The 27,345-nt window shown below is 47.1% G+C and overlaps 2 protein-coding genes and 1 long non-coding RNA gene across 5 annotated transcripts in view; 2 read left to right on the forward strand and 1 right to left on the reverse strand.

Annotated features, from left to right (window-relative positions):
* Positions 1–4,879: 4,879 nt before the first annotated feature.
* On the reverse strand, positions 4,880–18,970 carry LOC121061624 (E3 ubiquitin-protein ligase Topors-like). Of its 3 annotated transcripts, none has more exons than XM_040540748.1 (4): positions 18,739–18,970; positions 18,558–18,662; positions 18,367–18,428; positions 4,880–7,037 (listed from the first exon to the last, which is right to left on the reverse strand). In XM_040540748.1, exon 4 carries the CDS (start codon positions 6,950–6,952, stop codon positions 5,999–6,001), a length of 954 nt encoding a protein of 317 aa, XP_040396682.1. In that variant the 5' UTR covers positions 6,953–7,037; positions 18,367–18,428; positions 18,558–18,662; positions 18,739–18,970; the 3' UTR covers positions 4,880–5,998. The 3 variants fall into 3 exon arrangements, 2 of the variants coding, with proteins under 2 accessions (XP_040396682.1, XP_040396681.1); XM_040540747.1 differs by having other exon boundaries at positions 18,558–18,671; XR_005815184.1 differs by lacking the exon at positions 4,880–7,037 and adding an exon at positions 7,397–9,780 and having other exon boundaries at positions 18,558–18,970.
* The window catches only part of RAD23B (RAD23 homolog B, nucleotide excision repair protein), a 41,726-nt gene continuing 33,337 nt past the window's right edge, over positions 18,957–27,345 (forward strand). The window contains exon 1 of the mRNA XM_040540746.1: positions 18,957–19,271. Coding sequence (XP_040396680.1) covers positions 19,206–19,271 — 66 coding nt within the window. The 5' untranslated portion in view covers positions 18,957–19,205. The remainder of the gene's footprint in view (positions 19,272–27,345) is intronic.
* On the forward strand, positions 24,634–25,992 carry LOC121061626. Its single transcript, XR_005815185.1, has 2 exons — positions 24,634–25,186; positions 25,626–25,992. It is a non-coding gene; the product is annotated as an uncharacterized LOC121061626 (long non-coding RNA).

Below are 27,345 nucleotides of genomic sequence, written 5' to 3' on the forward strand. Positions count from 1 at the left end.
TTTCAAGACAGTGAATTTTGGGCCCTAAACCTAGCACTTAAGCTTTGCTTTGTGCAAGAGAGCTTACTCCTTGAAGGTGAGACATATAAAGAAGAAACTAGAGGAAAACTACAAGGACAGATGATCTAAGATTCATGTTTTAGTTGTAAAGTATGGGATGATTGACAAATCATTCTTCAGAGATAAAAGATTTCTGAAGGAGTTTATGTCCTTTGAAGACAAAAAAAGTGCATGTATTTTACTTTATTTAACTGGACTACAGATTTCCACCCTCTGCAAATTTGGACTTTTGCAGTGATGAGCTTTAAATGCTTCAATATATGCAAAAGCAATAAGCCTTTCATGATACTCCCTCTTAAAAAAGTAAGTGCAGCATCATTTGGGGAAGAAAAATGAAACAGTGCAATAAATGAGCAGTAAAATTTGGGAATTTTCCTCCTAAAGCAACAATCAAGATACTTGAGGAATGTATCTTATGGCATAACCTAACTATTTTTTCAAACCCAATAAATATTTGCGTATTAAAATGGACAAAATCATCGCTTACCATATTAAAATTACATTCTTACTGTAGAGGTGGCCATCATTGACTTTTACCATTGTTTTCTGCAGGGAATGCAGACATCATTCTTCCAGCTGATCGAATTCATCTTTGTTGCAGTCCTGGTTGTGGAGATCAGTGGCTCTTTTGGATTGTCCTTTGCTCTTTTTTTTTTTTTTTTTTTTTTCCCAGTTGGAAATTAAGAGTGGCATCTGCCCTGCTGGAAGTCTCTGATGAGACCACAGCATTGCTTGAGCCATGGCAACCAACTGCAGGTACTCTCTGTGGCTGCTGTGATGAACAGCTACCACTAAAAATTGTTGCACGTCCATGCAGAGGGCACATAGTCTGTCCTGTCTCCTCAGCAGGTATAGGTGGTTTGCTGCATGTGGAGTGCATCAGACAGCCTGTGTACATACAGAAGAGTGTAATTCACATGTACCCTCTGTGATGCCTCAGGTGAAAACATGTAAGCCCTGTCTCTTGTAAGAAGCACAATGCTGAGGGTTATTGCCAGTTTTGTTCTTTTGCTTCTCATTGTAAAGTGCTATTGACCATGCACTAGTATTGCTACACTACCAGCTTCACTCCATTTACCCTTATCCACCCACCATTGCTCCTTTGTCTATGTGTGAACATCTGTGAATCCTCTCACAGCAGCCATGCAACAGCAGTGAGCAGAAGAAAGAATAATTCGTAACTACTGCTATCTGCGAAAGTTTCAACTTCTCTCCCCAGTGCAGGCTCACTTGGACAACATGACGTCTCTGCTGCTTCTCACTGAAGCTTGGTTCAGCTCTGCTTGCTTTGCCTGTTTTCAAGTTTGCCCCTTATGCCTAACTTCTAACAGTTTCTTGTCAGCTTTGTAGCTCTGAAGACCTACTCATCATCTTCTCTTTCGCTCAGACCAAACCAATTATCCCTTTCAGTCATTTTGCTCCCCCAGTTATCTTATTTGTGTGTGACTATTTAGCAGAAAGTAAGCGTTACTGTAACCACCAATATTTGTAACCGGACATGCAAGAAGTGAATACTGCCTTAAATCCTGAAATGGAATTGCCCTGGTTGTTCTGTCTTCTCCTTAATCTTAGAAAACACCATTTAGCCAAAAAAGTAGAGAGACAAACACAGCAATACCTATCTAATTTGATTTTCCCCTTCATTGAACTTGTCTTCCGACAAACAGTTAGTGGATGATTGTTATTTGTTGTTCTCAATGCTGGTGATTTAATTTGCTTCTTCAATTTAATTATATATTTTTTTAAGTTAATGTTTAAGTCTGCACTTTGAAGATCTATTGAGTTCTCCCCACAGAGAGGACAGAGCTCAAACGAAAATTGGTACATGACCAGTTATGTTGGGCAGGATTAACAGGCAAGCTCCCTGATTTCCACTCAGACGCCCTACCCACTCACTGACTCACTGGTCTAAACCACCTCTTATGCTTGCAGTGGGAAGTCTGGGGACACAGTGGTGGAAGAGAAACTAATTGTCTGAGAGTAAACAAGGAAAAACATGCTGTGAATTCCCCAGAAACTTTTTTTTTTTTTTTTTTTCATATTTCATTGTACCAGCAGTCATGTGAAATAGGGCCAAACCTGTAATGGGAAAGGGCACATGAATTAAATGTTACATATTCCTACTTCAGTTAGCACTAGAAGAAGGCTTTACCTGAGGAGTTTGGTAGTGACACAACCCTGAGCATCAGCTGAGCAGGCAATCCGCTGAGTGCTGAGTGCTTTGCATAACTCAGGTTTGTAGCAGCACCCTAGGACAGGAACCGTTACCTGGTGTTGGCACTGGCCCCAGTGAGGCCAGGAATCCTGATGATAAGCTGAATATCAGAATCACAATGCATTAACTAAAGGTTTGACACTAAAGTGTTCAATGTTGTCTTCTGTGCCGGACTGCTGTTCATGGCTTCAGGAGGGAGGAAAGGTCCTTTCGAGCTAAGAGAGCTCGCTTTTAACTAGAGGCTGATTTTTTTTTTTCCTCTCCAAGGCTGGCAGGGAGAAGGAACAATCTGTCCATCTGTTTCACATTTCAGCCTTTCACAGTTGTGTAATTACTCCTTCTGCCCCAGCAGAATTGCTTGCTGAACCTTGAAATTTGGCTGGTAAGTAGTGCTCAACTGGAATGTGTACTACAGCCAGCTAAGAAGCCATACAGATCTCTTCTAAAAAATCAGTGCTGAGCATGCTTCTCAGTCACCTAATGAAGCAAGGCACACTCCTAGTGAGCCTCCTGCCCCATTAGCATTTAAACACTTGCTGTGACAGTTTACATGTGGATCTCTGTGACTGCGTTAATAAAAATGACAATTTACAAGGGACAGTAGAAATGCAGAGCAGGGATGTGTGTGTGTGTACCCATCTATAGGTGAGGGGGGTGCCTGGACACAACAGTATCACTCAGCCCAAGTCATGTGAAGGAATCTAAAATCTGTGCTTCCAATCACATCCAAGGATATACCACCTTCCATCATATTTGCATAAAAATAGTCTTGAGTACCAGGAGTCACCACAAGCTAATGGATGTTATGCTGACCCTCTTAGCACTGCAGAAACAGTATTCATGTGACTTGGTGTCATCTTAGAAACAATTAGTGACTCTGGAGAAAATGGTGATTAGTACCACCATGGTACAGCAGGTAAGAATCTGATTATAGGGAGAAGAGCTGCAGAGAGGTCTGTAATGACAGAGCATCAATTAGCTCAGAAGTAAGTTATTAGAGAAATACTTCAGGGACTGTTGTTCGGACCTATTTTACTGAAAATTTCCTTTAAGGACTGTGTTGCAAAAACTGGAAACACCATGCAGAAACTTTGTGGCTAGCTCAAAGTTTACAGGCACTGTCCACATGGAAAAAGACCTGATTTCAAGAACTGGAATAAAGTAAATAAATGTAAGCAATTGTACTGGGTTTTTGTGGGAAGTGCTTAGTAGCAGGGGGGCTGCAGGCGTGGTCTCTGTGAGCAGAGTCCAGCAGCTGCCCCATGTCAGAGCAGAGCCAGCTCCAGCCACTCCAAAATGGACCTGCTGCTGGCCAGAGCCAGGCCAATAAGCGATGGTCTTTGCATTCCTGTGAAAGCAGATTTAAAAAGAAAAAACAAACAAACAAACAAAACACTGCTGTGCAGCAGCAGCTGGGAGAGCAAGGAGTAAGAACCAGCCCTGCAGCCCCCCAGGTGAGTGCAGCAGGAGGGCAGGAGGTGCTCCAGGCAGGCAGCAGCAGTTCCCCTGCGGCCTGTGCAGGGAGAGGCCCCTGGTGGAGCAGGCTGTCCCCCTGCAGCCCACGGGTCCCACACGGAGCAGATCTCCATGCTGCAGCCCCCCCGTGGAGGAGCCCCCGCTGGAGCAGGTGGATGTGGCCTGGAGGAGGCTGCGGCCCATGGAGAGCCCCCGCGGGAGCAGGCCCCGGGCCGGAGCTGCAGCCCCTGGAGAGGAGCCCACGCAGGAGCAGGGGGTCTGGGGGGGAGCTGCCGCCCACCCGTGGGGGACCCGTGCTGGAGCAGTTTGCTCCTGGGGGATGGATGGACCCCGTGGTACGGAGCCGTGTGGGAGCAGGTCTTGAAGAGCTGCTGCCCGCGGGCAGCCCCCGCAGGCTCAGTTCGGGAAGGACGGCATCCCGTGGGAGGGACCCCATGGGGAGCAGGGGCAGGGAGGGACTGAGAAGGAACGGCAGAGATGAAGTGTCAGGGACTGACCACAGCCCCCATTCCCCTACTCTGTTCAGGGGGGAGGAGGTAGAAGAGGGTGGATGGTGGGCAGGTGTTTTTAGTTTATTTTGTTTCTCACTTCTCTGGATTGTTAGTAATAGGTAATGAATTTCTCTAATCTCCCTGTGCTGAGTCTGTTTTGCCCATGACAATAACTGTTGAGTGACCTCTGTGTCCTTATCTCAACCTCTGAGTCCTTTTCATATTTTCTCCCCCATTCCCTTTGAGGAGGGGGAGTGAGAGAGCAGTTGCAATGGAGCTCAGCTGCCCAGCTGAAACCACCACAAAAGACACGAATTGTGAATGAGGTTTTGTGTGAGGTACAGTTCAAGTCCAAGGAAGATTAAATCAATTTTGAGCAGGCGTGGGAAAGGACAACTAATCAGAGGAATGAAGGCAAAGCTACAAAAGTTCAGCATATTTAGAGTCACAAAATGAAAGCCAAGGGAAGTGGTACACTTACATCTCTTTAAGTACTTAGTGTACTTACATGTACTTTCTGTACATGAATACTGTATGAATGCTGAAATGCTGGAAGGCCATGCTAGCCCAACAGCAAATGGGTTTAAATTGATCACCAAAATACCTTCACCTGTAAGACAGGAAGAGAGTTTCTGACTGAACATATTTTATTGCTTGAACAATAATGACAAACAGTAAAAACCAAAAACCAACCAATGAACCAAACATCAAAACATCCCATCTTACTTTGTTTTCAGATATTTTAAGGGAGTATATCTGACCCCTGAGAAAGATTCTCCTGGTACTGCCTTCTTATATTCCCAGTTGCTAAGTTTGAGCTAGAACACCTGTGCTTGACACAGAACTACAATATGGCTGGCGTGACTTGGTCTCCAGTCACTGACATTAGTTCTCCTGGCGATCTTCAACCTGCCTGGCATCTGCTGCAAGGGAAAGTATATCAGGCTGATTTCTGGAGAGTAGGGGTAACAGATGCTGGATCCACCAACCTGCGGTGATGCCGTCTTGGATCTGTAACTCATGAGCATGGAGGAACTGGTCAGACCTGTGATGGTCAATAGCAGCTTTATAGTAACCCTGATACAGAGGAACTCAAAATCCTGTAGAGAGTGAGGAAGGTGAGTTGCAGCAGTAGCAAAACAGTCCCTGGACCTCATGAGGGACAGCTTTGGCTTCTTCATGTAAGAGGTAGCTGGGGAACAGCTCTTGGGGAGCCAACTCTGAAGGGTAAAGAAGATCAAAAGAACTATCATGACTTACGATCTTCTCCAACAACAAGAACAGTGCATCCTGATGTTCAGGAAAACAAACAAACAAACAGATGTATTAGAGGACAGGCATGGCTAAACTGGGAACTCAAGGTAGAGCTTTATTTGCTCCAACAGCAAAACTTAAGCCATACAAATCCATTGGCACTGATGGAATGTGTCTGACGGTGCCGAGTGGGCTGCCTGATATCACTGTGAGGCCACTCGTCTTTGGAAGGTTGTGAAGCATGGGGGAGGCACCAAAGACTAGAGATGGCCAAGTGTTGCACCCATCTTTAAAGAAGGCTAGGGGATGATCTGTGGAACTGTAGGACACTCATCTTCACTTCTGTCCCTGGGGAAAGAATGAAGCAAGTCCTCTTGGCAGCCATATACTGATAAGGTAATTTTAATGCCTTTGTTTTATGTGCCCATTACTTCTAGATTACTAAGGAAAGCCTCCTGGTCCCCTTGGACCAGCTGGTTTCACTAGCTTCTGGAGGACCCTTCTAGTACAGATGACGACGTGGCCTCTTGTTGGGTGGTGATGAGGCTCTGCTGCTGGTCCTCCTCTTCTGCCCACGACGGGGCCTCGCAAGGGCAGGTTCACTGCGCTGCCTGGAAGCGGAGGGACCTTCTGACATCTCTTGGGGTTCTTCCTGCTCTCTGGAGGTGGGAATGGGAGGGGAGGGGAGATCGCTAGGACCCTCAGGAAAGGCATCTGAGAAGCTGATGATGAGCTCCCCTGGGCTGGACACAGCAGAGCTGCTGGACTGCTCCACTCTGAGGCCAGGAGTCCCTTCCAGGGAGGCAGCAGAGCTGCCCACCTGTCCCCTAGCAGCACGGTTGTCCAGCAGATGGTGGGCCTCCTCATTGCACTGCTCCACAGCAATGATAATAAGCTGGTGAACAAACTCTGCTGTGCGCCTTTCCAGGAAAGGCTGCAGCAGCTGCACCAGGGGCTCCTCATCCAAACCAAAGAGGCTCAAGTTAGACACAACAAGGTTCTCTACCACAGATGCTTCCCAGTGATTATCCCCAAACATCTGCCCCAGCTCCTGGCACAGCCAGGGCAGCAGGGGCTGAAACAGAGCTGGGTGCTCCCTGAAGAGGGATGCCCAGATGTGGGGCTGGAGACCACCCACAAGAGGCCTGGGCAGCAGGCTTGCAGCCTGTGTTTCTAATGCTGCAGTGTGATACCGGATGAAAACTCTCCCTCTAAGGCGGATGATGATCGGTGCCTCCACAGGTGGTTGGATGACGATTTCCTTGAAGCTGTCATCGGCTTGCACCGAGTGCACGACGGAGCTCACCCTCCCCTTGCACAGGGGGCACTCGGGCTTGGTCTCAGCCCACTGCTGGATGCAGGCAAAGCAGAAGCGGTGGAGGCATGGCACCACATAGCTGGGGTTCACCCAGCTGTCCAGACAGATGGGACAGCGGGTGTCCAGCGCCGTGGCCATGCTCTCCGCCTGCTGAGGTGAGCTGGGGAGAACTTGCGATGACGAGCCGCTCCCTCTCACCGGCGCTGCAGCAGCAGGTGTCACGCTGCAAAAGGCAGAGAAGAGGCCATGGTCATCGGCTGAGCCGGGGGCGGCTGGAAGAGTTGTGCAGGCCCCCCAAGCAGGAAAACCTTCCAGCTGCCCATGGCCCAGGGGAAGGTGTCCCCACCATGCTCACCTCTGCTGCTGCGAGCGCTCCTCTTGGGTCTCCCGACGGCCTGAACGAGGCAGGACCGCGGAAGAATCCCCGATGGCTCTGGGAAGGGCACTGAGAGCTGCTTCAGCAACTCCCAGGGCACGACACCAGCACCAAGGCCAACCTTGCTCCTCACTCCAGACCTCGCGTAAACGCTCAGCCGGAGTGTTGGCACTAGCCAGCGGGGTGGGACTCTGCGCCTGCATATGAGCAGCGAGGGCCACGCAGTCACAATCCGTCGCTCCAGGCTCTCACAGTGCATCGCTCGGAGCCATCACAATGGGCCGTCCCGCCCCGCAGCGCTCTGGCAGCGCTCTGGCCCCGGTCTTGGGCCACTGACCACTCCATCCCCAGCATCATTAATCTTGTGCTCTGCATTGGTTTCCCACCAGTCACTGCAACCTTGGCCGTATTTTCCGTGAGCTCTGTCAGGTCACCCCAACCATGACACATCTCCAAATTCATTCAGCAAGAGTTCAACAAAACCTCACGCCTGCCTTTCAGACAGCGTGACAGTCCCACAAGCTCTCCCCACACTCTAGCTGTACTGGCCAGCCCTCTGGGCTCCCATGGTTTTTCCCATGCCAGTTCAAAGGCAGCCCTAATCCTGCTCTCAAGAATTGTCCCCTATATTTCTCCCTGGGGGCGGCAGGAATGATCCCTCTTTTGCTCAGTACCCATGAGGCCTTAACCGGGCTCTGCAAACCCTATGAGGTCCAGCCCTTCTGCAGCAGAGAAGGCTTTGGGGCACCAAACAAAATCCCCATGCCTACGGATGATCAAGGATCAAGGAGATGGGGATGGGCTCTTCCCAGCAGTGCCTGTTAGGAGGGCAAGAGACAGTGATATTGCCTGAAACTAGAGAGGTTCAGCATAGACAGAAAGAAGAAAAAATGACTGTGGGAATAATTAAGCACAGTAGCAGGAGTCAGAGAGGCTGTGGGGTCTCTGTCCTTGGAGGTTTTCAAATCCTGGCTGAACAAAGCTCAGTGCATTAGGGTCTGAATTCATTCTTGACCGCACTCTGATCAGAAGTTCAGAAGAGAAACCACACATGCCCCTGCAAACAACAGTGACGGTGTGGTCTCTGTGACCTAGGAGTTAGCATTATTTTACAAATGGCTTGAAATGTACAGAGTAGGTACACATAAAAGCGATTTCCTGATGAGTCCAGAGGGCTCACAGTCTCCAGCTGCTAGGTTATGCATATGCCAGGAAAGCAATGCACTGCAGCAGTTACGTTACACCACAGCAGGTGGCCTGTACAAGCTACAAACACTGTCACGGAAGCCATAGAGCATGGCATATTGTTCTCTTTTATCCTAAAGTAAGGATAGAAGCAAATTGTTGTAAAGTGCATGCTCAAAACTAACAAATGCATAAATCCATAGTCAGATATGCATAAAAAAAGACCTATGTTGGTGTCTAATTCTTCACACCATGCTAGAAAAGATTAATGTGTGTGTGAGGCAGTACAATTAAAGCCAAATTTGTTTAAATGAGTTTTAACTGTATTTTGATTAAATTAAAATACTTTCAGATAACCACAGTGATGACTGTAATATGATTAATGACTCATACAAAAATAAACTGGTCTAATTTATTCATAGTAGGCCCAGTTAGACCGGCATGATTTGATTCACTATTTTTCAGATAAATATTATTCTTGGAATCAACACTCTAGATTAATTGTTGCCAATTTCTGATGTCATTTCCCTGGGAGCTTTTTGTAGTGCAATCCATTCCACAACTGCTTAGTCCAGCCCTGAAGCGGGGAAGACCCTTACTGTGATATTGTCCGACTGCAGAAATAGCAATGGGCTGCATTTGTGTACACGTTATTTGTGTACACATTATTTGGCATTCTAATGTCTCATGCTATAATTGGTCTTGCTTTGGAAGCATTCAGATGTCTAGCCTTTTCACAGCAGCTCTGCTGAACTACAGAAGGCCAACATGCAGCTTCTGCCTTCCATTTGTGCTTGTTATTACAGCACAGACAGGGACAAAGACGGGACAGAAGTTCAAAGTAAGCCTAAATATTGAAATAGCTGGCAAAGAGTCTGTACTCTGAAGTGTTGTAAAATCTCCCTACAGACAGAATAGCCCTTCCTCCTAACAGGCTCAGCCATCAGCTAACTGTCCTCAGAGACATACACTGGCATTTGTCATATCCAAATCATTCTTATTTCCTTCCCTTCCAGTTGCCTAGTGCTCCAAAAGAAACCAGTGATTAAATAATAAACTTTTAATGGATAAAAGGTTTCATTTACTTCCCCATATTCTTGAAGAATGTAGAATCCAAAGCCTCCCTCTCTTTATTGACAAGTAGTCTTTGTGCATACAAAGACGCACAGAGTTTAATTCTGATGCCCAGTCAATAGTCTCTTCTGGGCACTGATACTGGTGGTATAAGCTTCCACAGCCACTAGCTGTGGTTGTTACAAGCCAGGAAGACGATACTTGCTTTAAAATGCTTTGGGCATCAAGTGGTATGCAGCCTGGAATTCAACTGCAAGCTCCCACACAGCCTTTCTTGGCAAACCTCATATCCAGGAGTAGCAAAGTGACACTGATATGACCACAGGAGAGCCTATAAACAAAACCCAATACTATATATGAAGAGATTACATTCTAACTGCAGGCACAGTGCTGGCGTGAAGCTGGACTGTTGGAAGCAATGCCCTAGGAATAGCTTTCAGAGGCAGCATGCCTTGCAGACACTCCCTGAAGTGACTTCTCCTCTCACCCTTTGCATCCTGAATAAATGGGGTAGGATGAATTAACGATTTCAAATTTGGAAGTTAATATACTTGCTGTATTTACTGCAGCTGAAACTCAATAAAGAAAAAAATAATCACAGGTTTTCGTATTGAGTGAGAAAAATTGTTATGTTTAAGGCAAACTTGTGGATTTGAATCACCTGAGAAGTCTTTTGTCAGTTTCCACGCGCTAGGTAGTGATTTTATCGATGGAAAATATCATTGAGATATTCCTAATGCAATTATTACACCCACATAATTAGTGTAATAAATATATAAGCCTGTCATGGAGATAGACTAATGCACTTGCCATGCTATTATTTTACAGTGAATTCCCAATATTCTTGTCAGCTATTTGAGCACCCATCAAGCTAAAAGGTTAACAACAAAAAAGCAATTGCTTTCAAATTAAAAGACCCTAAGTATGAATCACTACTTATACGAAATTTAAATCCCCATTTAATACTAAAGACTAGGCTTCCTTCTGATCTCATACATCCCACACGTTAGCATGTATGAACTACAGCTGCTTCTGTGCACGCTCCAGTGCTAACATCTGGGGTATCCCAGCGCTGATGGAAACTCTAATGGGAATTTCCATGGTTGTGGGTGTGGTGCTGAAAACACACACGAATCAATTCTCTCATTCAAGCAGTACCACTGCTTTGGAGTGGGATTTCTCAGTCTGAAGGCTACAGTCCCTTTTGATAGCGTTTTCAGACCTTGAGGCACCCATGTGTGAGAGGGCACTGATAAGGCCAACCAAGTCACATTCAGATCCTCTTCTGGCTGCAGCTGCTAGCAACTGAAGAGGTTGCTGCCACCTTGCTGAGAGTTACCAGTGCTCCCACAGCCACTGCCTATTACCTCATGGTCTAATAACTTGGGTTAACCTGAACAGCTGCGCTTCACTACTGTGACAAACACTGAAGCAGGTTTAGTGTTGTCTTTAGAATAAATGAGTGGAAATGAGTGACTGTGGAAGGTTAGAAGCAGCTTCATGGGTACAGGCCTCTCAAGGAAAAACATCAAAATCATTGCTGTTGCAAAAGAAATACGCTGCCATCAGGAGACAGATAAACCTCCAGAGCACATGTAAAATTAGATTAAGGGTAAATTACTTTATGCTGTATCAATCCCTGCAAACTGGAATCTAAGTAATGGTTCACCTACTCCAGGACTTGTAAAAATTATGGTAATGTAAATAATGATTGACAGCCTTAATAAAATACAGTTATCTATGACAGCGTGATGACCCAGGCAACAGGGTCTAGGTACTTAATGCAAATCATTGCAGAGACTGAATGCACTGATTTACCAGGCAGTGGCGACTGATAAAAGTATCTGTTCATATGTGTCCAAGAGGAAACACAGTGCCTTTTACCAAGAGTAACCAGCTAGACTGCAGTAACATGTAATAGGGACTTTTTCGCAGTTAAAAAGGTGAAATACACAGAATTTGAGGTGAAAACATATAGTGGTACTCACACTGATCTCAATTTGCACAGTGCTGGATAATGCTGTTGGGCCTAAAGATCTGTAACAGTCAGGGTCCTTGAAGCCAGGAGTATGCTGACAGCTTAGGACTGGTGTGCGTAGCACACCCTGTGGTGAGATCTTACCCTAAGATTTTTGACTCTCTAAGCAAGTTCTTAGCCTTAGGCCTCTGCCTGCTGGACCTCATGCTGTGCACTGTTTGAAGGTGTTACTTCCCCAGGTTGCCAGGTGTGTTATCCTGTTGCTCAGCCTTTCTCCTGCTTAGCTTCTTCCTTCTTTTTTATTTTTTTTCCTCTTTATGATACTTACAGCAGTTTTTCTTAGCTCAAGGCTATACTTCCTGACTGGTAACTGCATTTAAGTGATTTTTATAGATCCTTGGGCATACTCTTTCAGACTACATCCATGTTTTCAAGGCCTTTGCTACTGCCTTAAACTCCACACCGTAACATGAGACACTCATTACAAAGCTTCTTTTCCCAAAGCACGTTCTGATAAGTTGCCAAGCCTAACAGGCCCTGCTCCTTAGGCCTGACAAAGCTAGCAGGACTGTGGTCTGTTACCAGCAATGGTGATACTATTTTTACTGGGCCACCAGTAGCTCAGAGAATCAGGACCTTGCACACTCTCTGTAAGTATGCAGGTTTGCATCAGTCCTGTTTACTGTCTCAGCTGCCAAATTCTTTTTCCATTAAAAGTAACACAATGGAGAAAGACCTGGGAAATCACAGACGCCAGCTGCTAGCTAATTCAGGCTCCACATCATGTGTACGCAGTCAGATAAACTACCAGCAAGACCCTAAGCTTTGGATAGCTGTTCCAGTCAAAAAGGGACAGTGGTGACTAACATCCCTGTCTCTGCAGGGGCTTACATGTACGTATCTTTTCAGCTTCCAGATGCGATGGGGTTACGTAAATAAAATTGGACTGTAGGTAAAGGTATAATAGAGACACAAATACTTTCCAGTTATCTCCCCTAACATATTTTGGTTTCACTTAGTAACTTGTAAGACATGAAAACAATATACCTCCATTTGGGAGACATGAAAGAGTAACATCAAAGTAGTTACTAGGGAATCAACGGCAACAGAAGAGAACTGAGAAGGACAAAACCATATGGTGGAGATCAAGTTACTTGGAAAAGAAAATCCAGTTTTGAAAAACAAAAAATAATCACTGTGTGCATTTGCCACCAAAAACTCTTTCTAACTTTTAGGCTCCATTGTACATCTCTTTCTAATCAATATGAGTTTTGTTATTTGCAAAGAAGAGGCTCGCATGCCAACCAAGTCAGCACAAAAAATTTGGTAAGTGTGATATGCCAGTTTGAACACAGGACAATTACCCACCACAGAATGAGTCGTCCTAAGTCCCTGTATGATTCAGCAGGGGGACTAAAATCACGGCTTTTTTTCTTCATTCTCTTTGCTCAAAACTCAAATAAACAGTCATGAAAAACTTCATCCTTAGCAGTTCACAGCCTTTGGAGCTGCTTCACAGTAATGTTAAGGCTCTCACAAGCTGTCAGAGCAGAACTGAACAGCCTACGTATAAACGAACCCTTGCCCCACCACAAACTGCGCAGAACTGTTTCACACTGCAACCAGCAACCACAAAAATGAAAATATGAGTAGTTTACTTTCATTATATTCTGAGTAGAAAAGAGTAGTGAAACCAATACAACTCCGCAGCACAAGGTACATTTTCTCATGAAGCTCAGCACAATGTAGGTTGAGCTGCTGAATGAGAAGTTGAAACTAAAAATCCCTTTTATTTTATCAGCAAAGTACTAAACTAGATCTGGTGTCAAGGCAATAGTGAAAGTGAGCACCCAGTGTATTTTTGGTTGTAAACAGCCATGCAAAAAATAGCAAGTGGTATTTTATCTCATGCCTCTACTTCTGAATGGCTCTCCTTGCAATGCAAGCAAGTTACTCTGTGCTGCAAAGAATACTGGATTCCTACTAGCAACAGTCAGCAGTTTCTTTTTGATTGCGAAAGCTCTAAGAGGCTTTGGCTGGCTAGCAGCTGCATGTCAGAGCCTGAGGTGGATGATGACAGCAGCAGCACCACCACCTGTGCGTGTAACACATGTACACATTCATACTCCAGAGGAGGGAGAGGTGTCTCCCCCTTTTCCTTTGCACTGCAACGCAGCCTAGCTGGCCTCTGCTCGGCTGTGCTTCCAGTAAGAAATTACTGTGAAGCCAAGTTTACTGTAGTAAAGAATTAAAGCACGATTTTTGTTGAAAAAATTACACTAACAAAGCAGCCAACTAGAACTTCTCAAAGCATTATATGACAATCAGAAATTTGGGGTTCAATTACATTACACTACCATGTTCACCAAGTATTTGCATCCTCTTTGGCCAGAAAAAGACAGCCATGGTTACCAAGGAAATGCTTTGTAATGCCCCATAAATAGTGATGAAAACAGCTGTAAGAAATCATAGAATATCCCGAGTTGGAAGGGACCCATAAGGATCATCAAGTCCAACTCCTGGCACCACACAGGTCTACCCAAAATTTTAGACCATGTGACTAAGTGCACAGTACAAACTCTTCTTAAACTCCAACAGGCTTGGTGCAGTGACTCCATCCCTGGGGAGCCTGTTCCAGTGTGCGACCACCTTCTTGGTGAAGAACCCCTTCCTGATGTCCAGCCTGAACCTCCCGTCACAGCTTAACACCGTTCCCGCGGGTCCTATCACGGGTGATTAAGGAGAATAGGTCAGCGCCTGCCCCTCCACTCCCCCTCGCAAGGAAGTTGTAGACCGCAATGAGGTCCCCCCTCAGCCTCCTTTTCTCCAGACTGAACAGGCCCAGTGACCTCAGCCACTCCTCATACGTCTTCCCCTCTAGGCCCTTCACCATCTTCGTCGCCCTCCTCTGGACACTCTCCAACAGTTTAATGTCCTTTTTGTACTGTGGTGCCCAGAACTGCACACAGTGCTCGAGGTGAGGCCGTGCCAGCGCAGAGTAGAGCGGGACAATCGCTTCCCTCGACCGACTAGCAATGCTGTGCTTGATGCACCCCAGGGTACAGTTGGCCCTCCTGGCTGCCAGGGCACACTGCTGGCTCATATTCAGCTTGCTGTCAACCACAACCCCCAGATCTCTCTCTGCGGGGCTGCTCTCCAGCGTCTCATTGCCCAGTCTGTACGTATAGCCAGGGTTGCTCCGTCCCAGGTGCGGGACCCGGCACTTGCTTTTGTTGAACTTCATGTGGTTGGTGATCGCCCAGCTCTCCAATCTGTCCAGATCTCTCTGCAAGGCCTTTCCACGCTCAGCCGAGTCCACCACTCCTCCAAGTTTGGTGTCGTCAGCAAATTTGCTCAATACACCTTCTAGTCCTACATCCAAATCATTTATAGAAACATTGAAGAGGACTGGCCCTAAAATGGAGCCTTGAGGGACCCCACTAGTGACCATCCACCAGCCCGATGTGGCCCCATTTACCACAACCCTTTGAGCCCTGCCCCTCAGCCAATTGCTCACCCATCGTATGATGTTTTTGTTTAGCTGTATGCTGGACATTTTGTCCAGTAGGATCCTATGGGAGACCGTGTCAAAAGCTTTGCTGAAGTCCAAAAAGATCACATCAGCTGGTTTCCCTTGATCGACTAGATGGGTGATCTTATCATAAAAGGAAATAAAATCTGTCAAACAGGACCTATCCCTCATGAACCCATGTTGCCTGGGACCGATGACTGCATTGTCTCCCAGGTGCACTTCAATAACTCCCAGGATAAAACTGCTCCATAATTTTACCAGGCACTGATGTGAGACTGACAGACCTGTAGTTACCAGGGTCCTCTTTCCTGCCCTTCTTGAAAATTGGTATAACATTTGCCAGCTTCTACTCAAGTGGGACCTTTCCAGATTCCCAACACCGTTGAAAAATAATTGAGAGAGGTCCCACGATGATGTCAGCCAGCTCTTTAAGCACCCTGGGATGAATCCCATCCGGACCCGTGGACTTATATGGATCCAGGTGGAGCAGCAAATCCTGCACACGTTCAGGGTGGGTTGGGAGTTTGTCATTCCCACTGTCATGGTCCTCCAGCTCAGGGTACCCTGGGTCCCGAAGCCCATCATCGGCATTGAAGACAGAGGCAAAGAAGGCATTAAACGTCTCTGCTTTGCCTATGTCCTTGGCTGTGAGGTGACCGTCCCCAACAAGTAGCGGACCTATGTTTTCTTTGGTTCTTTTTCTGTTCACATATCTAAAAAAAAACTTTTTATTGTCTCCCACAGACTTGGCCAGCTTCAACTCTAGTTGGGCTTTGGCCGCACGAATTTTCTCCCTACAAATGTGAACAGCATCCCTGTAGTCCTTCCATGTTGCCTAACCCTGCTTCCAACAGCCGTAGTTTCTTTTTTCGCCTAAGCTCCAGAAGAAGATCCGTGGTCATCCAAGCCAGCCTACTGCGCCGCCTGCTTGACTTGCGATATTTTGGAATTGCCTGATCCTGTGCTTTTAGGAGGCAGGGCTTAAAGACTGACCAGCCCTGATGGACGCCAATGCCTTCAAAAGCAGTTTCCCAGGGGACCTTGCTAACTAGTTCCCTGAACAGCCTGAAGTCTGCTCTCCCCATATGCTGGGCTGAAATTTTGGTGGCAGTTTTCCTCCTCTCACCAAAAATTTTACACTCAACCACTTCATGGTCACTATGACCAAGACGGCCACCAATTGCCACGTCTCCCATAAGACCCTCTCTGTTCTCCAGCAACAGATCTAGGAGGGCACCTTTCCTAGTTGGCTCTCTTAGCACCTGCACCGAGAAGCTATCATAGAGGTGCTTTAGGAACCTCCTGGACTTGCTCGTGTCGGCCATGTGTTGATCCCAGTTGACATCTGGCAAGTTGAAGTCCCCCATAAGGACAAGGGGAGTTGATCTCAAGGTATTTCTTAGTTCCTCAAAGAATAATTTATCGGCATGGTTGTCCTGGCTAAGTGGTCTGTAACAGACTCCCACGACGACATCCCCTTTATTTGCGTGTCACTTTATCCTTACCCGGAGGCTCTCAACTTTGCCATCACCAACGGCAAGCTGCACACAGTCCAGCCCCTCCTTTATGTACAGCACCACCCCACCGCCTCGCCTGCCCTGCCTGTCCCTCCTGAGGACCCTGTAACCGTCCATTGCAACACACCAGTCACAGGACTCATCCCAACAGGTTTCGCTTATGCCGATGATGTCGTAGCTGTGGGACTGGGCCAAGACTTCTAGCTCATCCACTTTATCCCTCATACTGTGTGCGTTTGCGTAGAAGCACTTCAAATGTGCTTCATTGGACGCAGCACCTCGTGGAGCAGACCAAAGGACCTCACTAGCCCACGGTCCCTCTGATTCTAGGGCACCATCCCTTAGCTTATCACCAGTGGGCCCAGTTTTAACCCTTTCCCCCTTCCCCCTTCAACTCTAGTTTAAAGCCCTATCTGTCAGCCCCACTAACTTCTGGGCAAAAATCCTTTTCCCCCTCTGAGAGAGGCGCATCCCATCTGGTGCCAGCAGGCCTGGTGTCACGGAGACCTTCCTGTGATCAACAAGCTGAAAGTTCTGCTGGTGGCACCAGTCTCAAAGTCACGTTTTGATGCGCCAGATGTGCCTGTCAACATTGATCCCTCCTATCAGAAGGACAGAGGCAAACATGACCTGTGCCCCTGATCCTTTAACTAGTCACCCTAAAGCCCTGAAGTCCCTTTTGATCACTCTCGGACTTCTCCTTGCTACCTCGTCATTACCAGCCTGAAAAACCGGTAGCGGGTAGTAGTCGGTGGGCTGTACCAGGCAAGTGACTTTCTTAGCAATGTCTCTCACCCGAGCCACAGGGAGGCAACAGACTTCCCTGTGGGTTGGGTCTGGTTGGCATATTGGGCCCTCTGTCCCTTTCAGAAGGGAGACCGCCATGACAATAACCCTTCTTTCTTTTTTGACAGAGGATGTAGCAATGCGGGGGGTAAGCTGCCTTGCCTTAGGCACCCTCTCCAACTGGGACAGGCTTTCGTGTACTTCGCTGTTTTGACTGTCGTGTTCTAGACCCTCATACCTGTTATATAAGGGTAGATGGGAAGGTGAGGTGGGTAGGGTCAGGGTTCGCCTACCACCCCGAGCAGGAGCCTGACTCCATTCCCCCCCTTGGCCTACGTCCCCTCCTGCTGCCTGGCGGGATGAGGGAATTTTTGTCTTTGGTGTACCAGGAGACATTTGTGCTGTGGCTGGCTCCTGAGTCTGTCTCAGAGAGGGCAGAATACCCTTCCACCAGTCAATTTCCCTCTCTGACTCCCTGATGTTCCTGAGCCTACTCACCTCCTTCCGAAGCTCCGCTACCTGGCTGAGCAGCTCTTCAACCTGGGCACACCTCCCACAGGCATACCCATCGCTGCTGCTGTCAGATACCGACAGCAGACTTGGGCACACCCTGCAGCCCAAGACCTGGACGGCTGCGTGTTTCCCTGAGCCCTCCATCTGAGTAGCCACATCGGTAGCTGTGGCTGGAGAGGCCGCAAGAGATGCAGAGGCCATGGTTTTCTGCCTGGTTGATACCTCGGCTGGGCTCTTCACGAACTGGTTACAAGCACCGATGAAAAACACCGCTGCAAAAGAGCGGCGAGGGGCCCTCCCTGCTCGCCCTGCCGCGCCCCGCCCTGCTCGCCGCCTTCCCTAGGGACTGCCTTTGGACGCAGCGGGGAGGGGAAAGGGGGGAGGGGGGGGGGAGGGGGGAGTGCGCTGCTGGCTCCGCCCGCGCCTCGTCAGGCTCCCTCACGACGGCTGCCGGGCCCCGGCGGCTCCCTCAGCTGCCTCGAGTGGCCGGCCTCGGTGCCGAGAAAAAGCCCTGCCCGCCTCGATCCCCCGGTCCGCTGCAGAACGCGTCTGCCCCGGGGCCGATCGCCTCGTTGAGATCGGGGCCATTACCTCTGTTCACCTGTATAGCTGCCTCAACTTTGTGTTCCTTGTGGCCGGGTTCTCTTCACTGCCTGAGGAATATTAGGGAAACAGAGGTTAATAACTCATCACATGGGAGCAATAACTATTAAAAGTGGTGCTAGCAGAGTTCAGGTGCTACACTGTCCCTTTCTTTTCACCATTTTGAGGGAACAACTCACCTGGGCTGGGTGTCTGTGCGCCTGGATTAAGCTAATGTGGGATGCTAACGCTGACAGGACGATGGAAACTTCTGGAAAGCCTCACTAACACCTCACAAACACCAGCTGTAAAAGCTGTGATAAGAACCAGCCTACTTTTCTGAAGAGAGCACACGGTACGGCTCGTCACGAATGTACACACTTCAATTTAAACACGCAGAAAAGACATCAGTCTTTTAAAAAGTTTGTCACACACGCGCAGGCATACGGCACCTCCCAGCCCCTCACGCCAACCGACGACGTCCCTCCGCTGACTGCCACCACCCCCCACTGCGCATGCGCAGCCTTGTGGCGGGCAAACTCCGGCACCACCCAGTGGGGCCGACTGCGCATGCGCGTCACCCTCCCCCTCCCCTCTCTCCCCAGCAACACACTGCGCAGGCGCACTCTGCCCTCCCTCCCTCCCGCCTTGGCTGCGGCGCCCCCCGCCCCTCGTCACCGTTACCCCTCACACCGCCTCCCCCCCCCCCCCCCCAACGGCGTTCAACCGCCGCTCCGAGCCGTTAGCGCCGCCTCACGCTGCTCCTCCGCAGGGGGGGGGGACCCCGGGGGAAGGCTCGGCTCGGCTCGGCTCGGCTCGGCTCGCCTGCCGGGCGGCCCGCCGCCGCCATGCAGATCACGCTGAAGACGCTGCAGCAGCAGACCTTCCGCATCGACATCGACCCCGAGGAGACGGTAAGGGAGCGGGGGGCGGTGTGTGTCGGGGGGGGGGTGTCGGGGCTCGCTCCCGTCACGGCGAGGCGGGGGCTTTGGCGGGGGGGGCGAGGGGCCGTACCTGGCACGGCAAGGAGCGGCGGGGACCGGGCCCGAGCGCCCGCCGCCGGCCGGGGGGTTGTGGTGGCGGCTGTGGGGGCGAAGCCGCGGCGGGGGGCGGGGGGGGGGCGGTGTGTGGTGAAGGGGGGTGGGCGCAGGGGGGGCTTGGTGGCCCTGCCGGCGGCGTGAGGCGGGCTGTGGCCGCGGGGAGAGGGCGGGTGAGCTCTCCCGGGGCCCTGCGCATCACCGCCGGGCCGGTGTTGTGTCTCCTGCAGGCTGACCTCTGGGTGACTGGGGGGGGTTCTGTTACAAACTGGCCTCCCGAGTTGGCAGGTGGCACTGGCTGTACGGTTCTTCCCTGCCTGCGAGGCTGGGGGAGGGGGCGAGCGGGCGTTTTGGCCGCCCATGGGGCTTTGCTGAGGAGTCTTCAGGCAAGTGTAGGGCTCTGAGGGGGGGGTGGGCTCTGAGAGGAGGGGGGGGGGGGGGCTCTGAGAGGAGGAGGGGGGGGGGGGCTCTGAGAGGAGGAGGAGGAGGGGGGGGGCTCTGAGAGGAGGAGGAGGAGGGGGAGGGCTCTGAGAGGAGGAGGAGGAGGGGGGGGCTCTGAGAGGAGGAGGAGGAGGGGGGGGGCTCAGAGGAGGAGGAGGGGGAGGGGGGGCTCGAGGAGGAGGGGGGGCTCTGGGAGGAGGAGGAGGGGGGGCTCTAGGAGGAGGAGGAGGGGGGGGCTCTGGGAGGAGGAGGAGGAGGGGGGGCTCTGGGAGGAGGAGGAGGAGGAGGAGGAGGGGGGGCTCTGGGAGGAGGAGGAGGAGGAGGAGGAGGGGGGGCTCTGGGAGGAGGAGGAGGAGGAGGAGGAGGGGGGGGGGGCTCTGGGAGGAGGAGGAGGAGGAGGGGGGGGGGCTCTGGGAGGAGGAGGAGGAGGAGGAGGGGGGCTCTGGGAGGAGGAGGAGGAGGGGGGGGGGCTCTGGGAGGAGGAGGAGGAGGGGGGGGCTCTGGGAGGAGGAGGAGGAGGAGGAGGAGGGGGGGGCTCTGGGAGGAGGAGGAGGGGGGGGGCTCTGTGAGGAGGAGGAGGAGGAGGAGGAGGGGGGGGCTCTGGGAGGAGGAGGAGGAGGGGGGGGGGGCTCTGGGAGGAGGAGGAGGAGGAGGGGGGGGGCTCTGGGAGGAGGAGGAGGAGGGGGGGGCTCTGGGAGGAGGAGGAGGAGGGGGGGGGGGGCTCTGAGAGGAGGAGGAGGAGGAGGGGAGGGCTCTGAGGGCACCTTGTCACTAGTCTGAGTGGATAGCTGCCTCGCATAGCCAAGTACGGACATCCTCGTGGCCTTCTTTCCAGTGGCGTGGGGAGTTCAGCTTCTGGAGGTGTCTGCAGCAGCCTTGCACGTGGCAGCTGGGCAGCAAAGCTGTGGAAAACTCTGGGACAGTGTGTCTGCTTTTATGAAGCTTACCCTCTTCCACCTCCGTTTAAAACAATCAAGCAGGGTAGCTAAAACTGGACTAAGAGCTCATTTGGTCGAACAGCGTGACAGAGGGAGATGACAAAGTGTCTCGCTGGAGCATGTGTTAGAAACCTCCAAGGATTTAAAACATCATTCTTTGCTTATTACCGAGAAAAGTTCTCTTTTAATCTTCTGTTCTCTGTTTTAAGTAAGGTCCTGGAAAATAAAGCAGGGGGAGGACCAAAAGAATGTTGCCAGTCAAACACGCTTGCCAGCCTGTGAGACAGCAAAATGCATTAGCCAAAAGTTGGATTGTGGGAAACTACCGTGCACTCTGGTTGTAGATGTAGTTGCTACAGTAGTTCAGTATCTGACACAAGAATGCCTCTCATGAGCGTAATAGTTTAGGTCTTGGCTAGGAATAGAAGAAATGTGGTTAAGATTTGAGGAGAACTTCGTGTTAAAGTGTGTAGTATGAAGCCTTGATTCTATTAACTCTAGAGGTGTGGGGGTGAAAATGTATTTAAACTTTCTTGGACAAATTTTTGGAAAATTAAATTACTGTAGAAAGTGTTGTAAATATTAGATCTTAAAGGGAAGAACAATTTTGAGCCCTCAGTTAAGTGAGGAAGACTCTTTCAGGTATACTTTGTTAACCAGATGTTTGGAAGTTCTCAGTCAGATTTTTGAAAAATACTAATTTTTGATTATTGCACTGGTTTCTTAGATTAATTTTCTATCATTGTGAAACAAATGTGTGTTGTGGGGAGTTCGGGAGACGTTGCTTTTAGTGTTCAAACTACACGTACATGTTTCACTGCTAGAGGTAGTCTTGTTTACTTGGAGCTTTGCCCTATACTGTGACAAGGCCAAAAATGATCTAGTTGTAATAGGCCCAGGAAACTTGTTGCTCTAAAATTGGCTTCTGTTTCTCGCACTTTCTCCCTTTATTCTCAATCAAAAATGAATCTAAAGAGACGTGATGTTACACTACAAGGTAGTGTTATAACAAGAATTTATGCTTGTAACTGAGAACTCTCATTAATAGTAAGGAAAATATTTAAATACACCTTCTGGAGGGAATATGAAGAAAGACGCTTCATAATAACCAATTAGACTTGTTACAGCTTCTACAGAAGCAGATGATTATTTTCTGCTTTATCAGACAGTTTTTATAGTTCAAAACATATTTTTAATATTGTGACTTTGTTTTCTGTTTAAATGTGTTTGAAAGTGTTAACCCACTGAGGATTTTTACTGAATAAAAAATAGACTCAAATTTCAGTGAATTATTCTTGCTGGTGGAAGTGCTAGTGCTAGGCAAAAGACTCTGTAGTGTGTAAAAATAAATGTTGTACTCATCATGCTCTGTACAGAAGATGGATTTACCAGCTGTAATCGTTCTAGTGTTCTGCACCAAACAGTTCAGTACTCTAGCATTCAGACTTATCCAGGGTAAATGAAAGGGTGCATTTATCTACACAAGCTCATTCTCATGTCTGTTAATTGTTTGTGAGAGAGTAAGCACATCAAGCTACGTGTTAGAAGCAAATAGTGATGCAGACCTGTATAGCTACGTCTCTTGTCTGAGGTCATGCCACTGACGCTGTAGGCTTCTAAATCTAGTGCTTGGTTTGTAGGTATCACTAAGTAGGTGAGAAATAGGCTTAAAAAAAACTCTACGGTTTTAACTTCTGTTATAAAGAGAGATAACAGTTTTAAGTAAGACTGTCCTATTTCTTTTTCCGTTTCCCTGTGCTGTTAACACTAACATCCTCATTGTCAAAATGCAGAGGAGTCGAAGGAGCATTCAGGATGTCAGAAGTCCTTTGACATCCTCTTCTTCATGTAATATGGTCTTTCACATTTCACTGTTCTGCCACAGTGAAATGCCTGCGTGTTTAACACAGTGTCAACAGTATGCTTAGTTATGGAATTTTGACCTTCTGTGTGTTCTGATATATCCTTAATATGCTTATACTTTATTGTTAAACATGTGTGTGGACCTCTGGATGCACACATAATACCCTCCCTGTGCTGGAAGGTCCTGTTATTTAAGTTTAGAAATGTAGGGTAGGTGCTACTGTAAGCCATGTTAACTGTCTGGGGAGTGTGCTCCAGCAAAAATGAATTACAAATGAATCAGGATCCAAGCAACATGTAGAGAAAATGTGAGGTGTGACATACGTTTCCATTCTATGGCTTAAAAAGGCATTCTTCAGAGGAAAAATAGATACCGCTTTTAGGGAGATTTTTCAAAATAAAATGTTTTAGCAGAGAATTTTCTCATTTGTGGGGGGTTTAGAAAACATTCTGGTTATGTAACAACGACAACAAGGTGGTACATAAAAAGGAGGTACTTTTAAGTACATTTGTGGGGTACATCTATGGTAAAGGACAAGCTGCTTTAATTCTCTTCAGAGAGTACAATGATAAATTTCTGAACTACTGCAGAAACTGTCATCTGAATAGGTAAAGCATGATTTCTGAACTCATACAAAAGTGAATACTCTTCCTGAACCCACACAAAAAAATAAGTTTGATTAGTTTCATCTGATTGTATCTATTCAGTATATTGAGAGTTATACTAAAGCATCTTTAAAAAAATATATATATATATATCAAAACCCTGTGCGATTTTGAAACATACTTTGCATTCATTTTTATTCTCTCTGGGACAAGGAAAGATACTTGGAAACAAAGACGGTGGTGTTGTAAAATGTGTGGGCAAGTCATACAAAGAGTGACTGAAGTCCCTGGGTTTGTTCAGCCCAGAGCAGAGCAGGCTGAGGGGAGGCCTCATGGAGGCCTGCAGCTCCCTCACGAGGGGAGCGGAGGGGCAGTCGCTGAGCTCTGCTCTCTGGGGACAGCGACAGGACCCGAGGGAACGGCATGGAGCTGGGACAGGGGAGGGTCAGGCTGGGTGTTAGGGAAAGGTTCTGCACCCAGAGGGTGGTCGGGCACTGGGACGGGCTCCTCAGGGCAGTGGTCACAGCACCGAGCCTGCCGGAGGTCAAGCAGCGTTTGGACAGTGCTTTCAGACATAGGGGCTGAGTTTTGGGTGGTCCTGTGTGGCACCAGGAGTTGATGATTCTTGAGGGTCCCTTCCAACTTGGGATATTGTCCGATTCTGGGTATTGATTGTTTCTTGGAGCTTTCCTGGTAACCTGTGGGCTTCTGTTAGAAATACGCCTGTTGTTGTAGCAGCCTTGAATGAAGAATAAAGGTTAACAGTGTTGAGTATATGAGTCAATTAATTTTAAGTAGAATTAATTTTTCTCATAAAGTGTTTTTTCTGTCATACAGAAATAATAGATTTAGTTTTGCTGAATATGCAGTTTCCTGTATTTATTAGCTTTAGAAAGAACTCTGTAACAGCAAGAGAGTATTTCAGGGTGAAACGGTAAAATCAGACTGTATGAGGACTGTAAACCTTGAAGAAATGTGAATTTATTCTGACAACCCCTTTCTACATGTGTTTCAGTGTTGCTTAATCCTGCAGACATCTCTGATGAGAGGATTTTTATATTTCCCTGACAGTTTATAATCTTAGTGGTTGGTTAGAGGAAAAGTGCTCTCACGATCTTTTTCAAAATCCAGAAATATCCATCCAGAATAGAGATGTCTTTCTATCTGCCCAAGTCCTGATATTTTTTCTGTAATTCCTCTTTGATTTTACAGCAGGTATCCTTCTCTTCTTCTTGAAGATTGTTGTGTTGCTCTTGTCTACTTGTATTTTATATGCAGTTGCAGAAAGTGTGAATTTGAAGGGATTGTACTTGCTGCTTGAGGTTTGATAGATGACTCTGCAAAAAGAGTAGCTTCAGAGATTACCAGGGGAAGTGTTAGGGATTACCTGCAAATTTTTTCATTATTTCAATACTTTCTTTACAGACGATAGCATTTTAAAGTTATGTTCTCATAATACATGTTTATTTTAAGTGTTCTTTTTTCTGCAATTGCTTCTCTTCTGTGGCTAATCTCTTTCATTCCATGTTTCATGGCTAGAGTTAGACCTTTCAAGCAAAGGAAGTTCTAGTTCTTGGCTGAAGAAGATCTAGGCTGTCACATCTTCAAGAATATATTTTCTTATGGTTCTGGTATAATTTCCAAAGAACTTTGGATAGGATGGCATACATTCTTTAAAATATAATGAAGAATAAGTTATGGTGGCATAAATTATGAATACAACTAAGTTCATTCATATTAGAATGTGTTTTTCTCTGTTAACTATTTTTTGTATGTGTTACCTCTGTGGTCATAAGTTTACAGTGTTATTTTGGAATGTTCTTCTCCAGTTTAACTGCCAGCAAGAAAAAATTACTTTGGTACTTTAATAATAATTTGTCAATATTATGTGCTATATCTCTCAACAGTTCAAACTTTCTTCGAGCGCTATTTCCAAGATGGCAAGTGAGTGAACTGACAAGTTAAATATACAGGTTGTATAGATAATTATGCATGTAACTGCAAAACAGGCTTTAAATATGATTGGTAAGCCAAGGTGTCTGCACTTGATACGGATAACAACAGCCTAGAAAGTGTTCCCTTTGTAATCTATGGTCGGTGGAGGGGTGGACATGTGTAGGTTAATTAAAGGATAGTATGAGCAAGCAATCATGCTACATTCTACAATATTATTGCTGCCCTCGTGCATACATACTAGCAGGTCTTTCGGAAGTATTTTCATTGTGTTTCTGAAGCACAGCAAAATGCTTTCCTGAAGGGAAATGTATATATCTATTTAAACACAGGACTAAAGAATATGGCTGCCAATGTCTTCTCCTGCCATGGGTGACAGGATACTCGGATTGTGCAGACTCATTGAAACAAATCTATTTTTATCTTACAGGACATGGTGAGGTGCAGCATGTCGCATCTGGGCCCTGTCAGAACCAGACAGAGGCTTCGCAGGCTCTCCTTTTTGCATGCTGCTCTGCAGGAAGCACCAAGTGAACGTGGAAAGCAGAGGAAAGGGCTGGTGGCTGCTATAGGTGTACTGAGTCAGTGTAGTATAAATGCTAACATCTCTACCTGTCTCTTGTCATTCCTTGTCCCAGGGGTAGAGTAGACTCAGGAAGGGAAGTACGGCTGAAATACTTTTCTTCCATCCCCCCAGCTTGAATGCCTGCGCTTCATACCTCATATTTCTAACTGTTTTTTTGGTGTCCAAAATGAAGGCCATTAGAGCGTACCTAAATAAAGCTTGTTTTACTCTTCCAATTGGTTTGTCAGTATGAAGAATTAGAAGTTTTGTTTTTAAAAAAAATTATCTTATTACTTAAAATGTCTTACCAGTTTTCCTCATATTAGAAACTGTTCAAATAAGAGTAGAAGCAATAGAACCAGTATGAGGAGAATATACTTGTTCATGCTAATCAGCATGACCATGGAAGAGTCAACACTTACAGAATGTAAGCTTTCTCCTTAAGGCAAGCCCCTGTGAGTTCATAGGGAGCACCGAAAGCTGTCAAAAGCCACATCTTTCTACTGTTTTTGCAATGTACTGACAGCTGAGCATTTTTTCTGTTGCTTAAAGCTCAGCTTTATGTTGAAATCTATTCATGTATCACTACAAAACTTCATGTGTACAGACATTTCAGTCATCATTTAGCATCAGAATTTTGACCCTAATGTCTCCTTTTTTTAGTGTTCAAGTCAATTTTGAAATGCAGGATAGAAGTGCCTAGAGGCCAACTTTGAGATTAGAAATTCATTTTGTTGATCTCCAGGCAGTGCGTAACAGCAACTACTCTACTGATAAACTTCACCTAGGTGTAAATGAACTCAGTTTTGGAAAGGAAATTAGAAAGGCAGAGGTAATTGCTTAAGAAGTAAATGGCAAAGCTAAATTTGGATTTTTACTTTGCCAGTTCCAGGGTATTCATCTACTAGGCCATGCTTTCTTTGTATACAGGCTTTAACATCACACATGCGAATGGCAAATATGGTAGTTTATGAATGCTTTATATTGCCTGTGAGGCTGTTTTAAAATATTGGCATAATTCTTTAAGTGCCTTTTTTCTTGAGTACATACTATTTTTTTTTTTTTCAACCAGTCATTAAAAGATGAATTGAACAGATTCACAGGACTCTTCCTCTCCTATGGTCCTTCTCAATTACTGCATCTGTTATACCTCTGGAACCCAATGCAGGGCAGTAATCTGTTCTTGCAACTCTCAGGGTGGTTTCCTCACTATTGAATGTCCCATTAAGGAAAAACATATGAGAGATTTCTGTAAGTGTAGGTTTGCAACAACAAAACCTGCTTTTATTATTCATAGGAAAAGTTAGGACCAAACGTGGTCTTACCAATGAAGCTACTATAAAACCTTTAGTTACTAGATATGAATCATCTTATGCACTGGACATTTCAATAACAGGCAAAATGTTTGCCATTAATGTGTGATCATGGAGTTTAAGGGTTTTAAAATTTGTGACACAGATGAGTTTGTTGCTTCATTATCTGGATTATTGTTGGATACAACAATGTTATCCTCAACTGATTGAGCAGCATCCATATGGCAATGCAGCGTGTGGTATATGTGTTTTTAGTGGGAGGGAAAACTTGG

Source organism: Cygnus olor, chromosome Z (assembly GCF_009769625.2).
Source record: "Cygnus olor isolate bCygOlo1 chromosome Z, bCygOlo1.pri.v2, whole genome shotgun sequence".
Taxonomy (NCBI): Eukaryota; Metazoa; Chordata; class Aves; order Anseriformes; family Anatidae; genus Cygnus; species Cygnus olor.